We start from the raw sequence: 7500 nt of genomic DNA on the forward strand, positions 1-7500 counted from the left end.
ACACACACAGGATTATCATAATGAAGCAGGTTTGGCGCTCATGAATATGCATGACACACAGTAGATATTTAAATGAGATTGTTGTTGTGTAGCAAAACAACAGCACACAGAACAAATAAGAGCTCAGTGTATGAACACACACACACACACACACACACACGAGCCTGTATGCTAATGCTAATTGAAGTGTTGAATGTTATTATGGTGTGTGCCGAACTGAAAATTAATACAAGCTCTGTGTGTGTGACAACCTGTACGTGCGTGTGTGTGTGTGTGTGTGCATGTGTGTGTGTGTGTGTGTGTGTGTGCGCGTGTGCGTGTGCATGTGTGTGTGCGTGCGTGTGTGTGTGCGTGTGCGTGTGTGCGTGCATGTGCGTGTGTGTGTGTGCATGTGCGTGTGTGCGTGCATGTGCGTGTGTGTGTGTGTGTGTGTGTGTGTACAAGTGATTTCCACAATCGAATAGAAAGAATCCACATTTCTGAGTCTGTTTCTGCACATCAGACGACAGACTGAAGAGAAACCCACACACACACGCACACACACGCACACACACACACACAAACACACACACACACATGGCAGAGCGGGAACACAGTGTTGCTAGGAGACAAATTACAGCTGATGAGGATGACGGAAACACACAGAGAGACAAAGACAGACACTATCTCTCTCTCTTTTCAAACACACACACACGAGTGAACACACACATATGAAGATGCACATACACTCACACACAAACAAATAAACAAACACAGAAACACACACTCTCTTCTCTCACACACACATTATCTTATTATCACACATGCACACTATCCTCTCTCTCACACACACACACACACACACACACACACACACACACACACACACACACACCTCTTTTTGTCTCACTGACTCTCTATGTGTCTACATATGTGTGTGTGTGTGCAACATCTTAGCAACACTTAAGAACACTCTAGCAGTACTCTAGTAATTATCCTGAATACCCTAGCAACTGCATAGCAACCCACATAACAATGCATTAAGCACTCAGTATGAGCCTCTCCACAGGTCCAGCATGTTAGTCTGATCTGGTCTGATGGTTGAGCTGCTGCTCTGTGATTGGCTGATCAGATATTTGAGTCAGTCGGCAGTTAAACAGGTTTATCTAAGTGGCTAGTGTGTGTGCAGAGGATTAATTTGTGCTCACACTCTCTCACACACACACGCACACACACACACACACACACCTCCATCTTCCGGATCTCTCAGATGAGCTCTAAACAGAGACGTCTCCAGATAAGACCTCAAATATTAGCCGAGGCTCTTGCGTCTCAGCGGGCGCCGCTCAGGAGAGCGTTTCTGTAAATCCTGCCGGTAACTGAGACTCAGAACTAATTTAATTTATTCTCCAGTGGATTGAAGAGTCCCGCTGCTGAGGCTGGAGCACATCAGAGCCACACGGGAAACACTCACGGCATCCGTAATCTGAGCTCTACATCCACCAGGAGTCGGAGACACACAGCTATAAACACAGCTCTGAGAACAGTTATAAACACACTATACACACAGCTCTGAGAACAGTTATAAACACAGCTCTGAGAACAGTTATAAACACACTATAAACACAGCTCTGAGAACAGTTATAAAACACACTATACACACAGCTCTGAGAACAGTTATAAACACACTATACACACAGCTCTGAGAACAGTTATAACACAGCTCTGAGAACAGTTATGAACACAGCTCTGAGAACAGTTATAAACACAGCTCTGAGAACAGTTATAAACACACTATACACACAGCTCTGAGAACAGTTATAAACACACTATACACACAGCTCTGAGAACAGTTATAAACACAGCTCTGAGAACAGTTATGAACACAGCTCTGAGAACAGTTATAAACACAGCTCTGAGAACAGTTATAAACACACTATACACACAGCTCTGAGAACAGTTATAAACACACTAAACACACAGCTCTGAGAACAGTTATAAAACACAGCTCTGAGAACAGTTATGAACACAGCTCTGAGAACAGTTATAAACACAGCTCTGAGAACAGTTATAAACACACTATACACACAGCTCTGAGAACAGTTATAACACACTATACACACAGCTCTGAGAACAGTTATAAACACAGCTCTGAGAACAGTTATAAACACAGCTCTGAGAACAGTTATAAACACAGCTCTGAGAACAGTTATTAACACACTATACACACAGCTCTGAGAACAGTTATTAAACACACTATACACACAGCTCTGAGAACAGTTATTAACACACTATACACACAGCTCTGAGAACAGTTATAACACACTATACACACAGCTCTGAGAACAGTTATAAACACACTATACACACAGCTCTGAGAACAGTTATAAACACACTATACACACAGCTCTGAGAACAGTTATAACACAGCTCTGAGAACAGTTATGAACACAGCTCTGAGAACAGTTATAAACACAGCTCTGAGAACAGTTATAAACACACTATACACACAGCTCTGAGAACAGTTATAAACACACTATACACACAGCTCTGAGAACAGTTATAAACACAGCTCTGAGAACAGTTATAAACACAGCTCTGAGAACAGTTATTAACACACTATACACACAGCTCTGAGAACAGTTATTAACACACTATACACACAGCTCTGAGAACAGTTATTAACACACTATACACACAGCTCTGAGAACAGTTATAAACACAGCTCTGAGAACAGTTATGAACACAGCTCTGAGAACAGTTATAAACACAGCTCTGAGAACAGTTATAAACACAGCTCTGAGAACAGTTATGAACACAGCTCTGAGAACAGTTATAAACACACTATACACACAGCTCTGAGAACAGTTATAAACACAGCTCTGAGAACAGTTATGAACACAGCTCTGAGAACAGTTATAAAACACAGCTCTGAGAACAGTTATAAACACAGCTCTGAGAACAGTTATATACACAGCTCTGAGAACAGTTATGAACACAGCTCTGAGAACAGTTATAAACACACTATACACACAGCTCTGAGAACAGTTATAAACACAGCTCTGAGAACAGTTATAAACACAGCTCTGAGAACAGTTATAAACACAGCTCTGAGAACAGTTATAAACACAGCTCTGAGAACAGTTATAAACACAGCTCTGAGAACAGTTATGAACACAGCTCTGAGAACAGTTATAAACACACTATACACACAGCTCTGAGAACAGTTATAAACACACTATACACACAGCTCTGAGAACAGTTATAAACACATTATACACACAGCTCTGAGAACAGTTATAAACACAGCTCTGAGAACAGTTATAAACACAGCTCTGAGAACAGTTATGAACACAGCTCTGAGAACAGTTATAACACACTATACACACAGCTCTGAGAACAGTTATAAACACACTATACACACAGCTCTGAGAACAGTTATAAACACATTATACACACAGCTCTGAGAACAGTTATAAACACAGCTCTGAGAACAGTTATAAACACAGCTCTGAGAACAGTTATAAACACAGCTCTGAGAACAGTTATAAACACAGCTCTGAGAACAGTTATACACACAGCTCTGAGAACAGTTATAAACACAGCTCTGAGAACAGTTATAAACACAGCTCTGAGAACAGTTATAAACACAGCTCTGAGAACAGTTATAAACACAGCTCTGAGAACAGTTATAAACACACTATACACACAGCTCTGAGAACAGTTATAAACACATTATACACACAGCTCTGAGAACAGTTATAAACACAGCTTTGAGAACAGTTATAAACACAGCTCTGAGAACAGTTATAAACACAGCTCTGAGAACAGTTATACACACAGCTCTGAGAACAGTTATAAACACAGCTCTGAGAACAGTTATAAACCACAGCTCTGAGAAACAGTTATAAACACAGCTCTGAGAACAGTTATAAACACACTATACACACAGCTCTGAGAACAGTTATAAACACATTATACACACAGCTCTGAGAACAGTTATAAACACAGCTCTGAGAAACAGCTTGAGAATAACACAGCTCTGAGAACAGTTATAAATATACACACAGCTCTGAGAACAGTTTATAAACACACTATACACACAGCTCTGAGAACAGTTATAAAACACACTATACACACAGCTCTGAGAACAGTTATAAACACACTATACACACAGCTCTGAGAACAGTTATAAACACAGCTCTGAGAACAGTTATAAACACAGCTCTGAGAACAGTTATAAACACAGCTCTGAGAAACAATTATAAACACAGCTCTGAGAACAGTTATAAACACAGCTCTGAGAACAGTTATAAACACAGCTCTGAGAACAGTTATAAACACAGCTCTGAGAACAGTTATAAACACAGCTCTGAGAACAGTTATAAACACAGCTCTGAGAACAGTTATAAACACAGCTCTGAGAACAGTTATAAACACAGCTCTGAGAACAGTTATAAACACACTATACACACAGCTCTGAGAACAGTTATAAACACATTATACACACAGCTCTGAGAACAGTTATAAACACAGCTCTGAGAACAGTTATAAACACAGCTCTGAGAACAGTTATAAACACAGCTCTGAGAACAGTTTATAAACACACTATACACACCAGCTCTGAGAACAGTTATAAACACACTATACACACAGCTCTGAGAACAGTTATAAACACACTATACACACAGCTCTGAGAACAGTTTATAACACACTATACACACAGCTCTGAGAACAGTTATAAACACAGCTCTGAGAACAGTTATAAACACAGCTCTGAGAACAGTTATAAACACAGCTCTGAGAACAGTTATAAACACAGCTCTGAGAACAGTTATAAACACAGCTCTGAGAACAGTTATAAACACAGCTCTGAGAACAGTTATAAACACAGCTCTGAGAACAGTTATAAAACACAGCTCTGAGAACAGTTATAAACACAGCTCTGAGAACAGTTATAAACACAGCTCTGAGAACAGTTATAAACACAGCTCTGAGAACAGTTATAAACACAGCTCTGAGAACAGTTATAAACACAGCTCTGAGAACAGTTATAAACACAGTTAATGCCGATAGCTCCTCCCCTCCACCAGTGAGTGCATGTAGTATTCAAGATTACACTCGTCCTTTTATTGGTTTATTAAGTGTATCATTCAGGCACTTTGTAGTCTGGTGTCTTTTAGTGCACTGTATTTGGTTTCTATGCAGTTGCATTTCAGATGAATACTATTGTGTGGTCAGGTGGTTTCTGTTGTGTTGCTGGGTTTCTAATGTGTCCTGCATGTGTTTAGTGTAAATCAGCTTTAGAGTGTGTCTGTGTGACAGCTCTTTTTCTTGTCTAAGACTGTCTCTTATGCATGAGACACATGATATGAGGTATCATTTTCAATGTCGTGCAACAAAACACACACACACACACACACACACACACACACACACACACACACACACACACGTTTTCATGTTTTATTGGCTCTCCCCCATAGACATAATGTGTTTTCTGCTATACAAACCATATATTCTATCCCTCTCCTCGCCCAACCTTGACCCCTAAAACCCAACCCTCACAGCAAACAATCTGCACTTTCACAACATTGTCTGATTTATCAGCCGTTTTTCTCTTGGAAACCATAGAAAATGTCCCATAAGATCAAAATGACTGGTGTTGCTATACTTCTGGGGACATTTGGACCATGAAAACACACACACATAAGTTACTGTATGTGTGGTTTAGCAGGTGCTCAGCATAGGCATGGGTCTGAATCTGCTCTGGGTTACAGTCTGGATCTGTTATGTCTGGATGTGTCTTCATAATCTTCACAGTCTTCCAGGTTTAAGATGGCTGCAGATGACACTGCATGTTTCTCTCTCTCTCTGTGTCTGACTGTCCTTCTTTAAATGCTTTGTTGAGATGTTTCTTCTTCAATATGTTGTTTAACTTCATTGTGTTTTTGCCTCCCTTTAGTCGTCAGCAGAGACCAGCGGTTTCTCGCTTTCCTTCAAAAACCACGTTTGGCCAAATTTGCCTTTAAAGCCCCATTCACAGTTTAGGCCACACCCACTCGCAGGACTAGCCAATCAGAAAGATCACTAATACTGCTTTTCCCTCCCCCTCAAACGAGCCCCTCCCCCAGTCTCTCTCTCTCTCTCTCTCTCCATGTTTCCCTCTTCATGTGGAGAATGGTCTCTCGCTAACTCTTGTGTCTAATTACTAACCAAGCAGCTTCGATTCTTACAGTTTGATTTGGGTTTTTTGTGTTTGTGTTCCTTTGACTTGACTAACATTGTGTCATTCACGGGAATGTGGGCCATCTGTTTTCTGAATTAACTGACCTACTAACCATAATAACAATACTGTTGTCATGTTTTTCTTTTGCTGACAAATCTTACGAAAACTACTATTATTAAAAAAAAACAAAATTAGGGACAGAAACCCACAGGCTGGTTTAAGACCGCCGCTTTAAAGAAAATAAAACACACTTTAAACTTCAGGATTTGTCATTATTCTATATATTTTTCCTTTCCCTTTCCCTTGTTTTTTCCTAAAGCACTCAGGCATTGGACACGCTATGGTAACAAACTGCATTATATGGTAGATATCATTCTAATTGTCTTCTACTTTGGTTTGCCCTGGATTTCGTTTCCTATTTCAATTCTGTTTGCTTATACTGACCACACAAATTCCCATTGGTATCAAGGTAGCAATGAAAGAACAGATATTCACTCTTTTCCTTTCACTGTCTCATCGGATCATGGTTTTCCTTTGGTTTGTCCATCATCGCCCTCCTTCCCACCAGGAATAGCATTAAAACTGGCTGATCTTTCAGCTGGCGGGACTCAATCCGCATGGAGAAATAAAGCAGTGATCGTAAACTCCAGAGCATAACGATCGCCGTATGTTTAAGTGTAGCTGTGCGCCTCACTGTATGATTATTATCATCATGATTATTTAATATCCAGTATAAAGTTCATTGGTTTGACAATAATAATCGAGTCCATTGGCGGGCAGTAATGATTGACGATGTGTAAAGATGAACAGAACTGACAGAATCAGAGATGTTTAAATAGGAGTTTTCTGCATCAGTCTTGATATTGAGGAACTCTACACACCCTAAACTTGTCTTTACTGATTTAGTGTTTTAGTAGGCCTGAGGATATGAGATATTGTTTCAAGCATAAATTAAGCTCATTCTAATACAGTTTTATTTTATTTACTTCAATGGTTTCCTTTAGAAATTCCACTAATTATATCTTATATTATAATCCACCATCTAGTGTTAATTAGATTATATATAGTACACAGTCTGCTTAAAGGGGTCATGAACTGAGAAATCAACACTCTCCTGAACTTTTGGCACATTAGAGCTCATAGTGTTATAAAAACATCCTGTGAGTTTCAGAACTCAACACTGTGTGGTTCGTCTGGAATCAGATTATAGTGAAGGAAAAACCACAAGGTCTGGAATGTTCTTCTCTATGATGTCATAGTAGGTATAAGCCCCTCCTCCACAAATGAGTGAC

The 7500-nt window shown here is 39.8% G+C and overlaps 1 protein-coding gene across 9 annotated transcripts in view; it reads left to right on the forward strand.

The window, feature by feature from the left end:
• Window positions 1-7500, forward strand: part of nrxn2b (neurexin 2b) — a 550373-nt gene that overhangs the window by 304479 nt on the left and 238394 nt on the right. For 8 of the 9 annotated variants that reach the window (XM_056460822.1, XM_056460831.1, XM_056460830.1 and 5 more), the window contains one exon: window positions 6528-6551. The exons of the other annotated variant lie outside the window; for it this stretch is intronic. In XM_056460822.1, the coding sequence (XP_056316797.1) occupies window positions 6528-6551 (24 nt within the window). The remainder of the gene's footprint in view (window positions 1-6527; window positions 6552-7500) is intronic. 9 annotated transcript variants of the gene reach the window in all.

The sequence above is a fragment of the Danio aesculapii genome, chromosome 7, assembly GCF_903798145.1.
Source record: "Danio aesculapii chromosome 7, fDanAes4.1, whole genome shotgun sequence".
In the NCBI taxonomy this organism is placed as follows: Eukaryota; Metazoa; Chordata; class Actinopteri; order Cypriniformes; family Danionidae; genus Danio; species Danio aesculapii.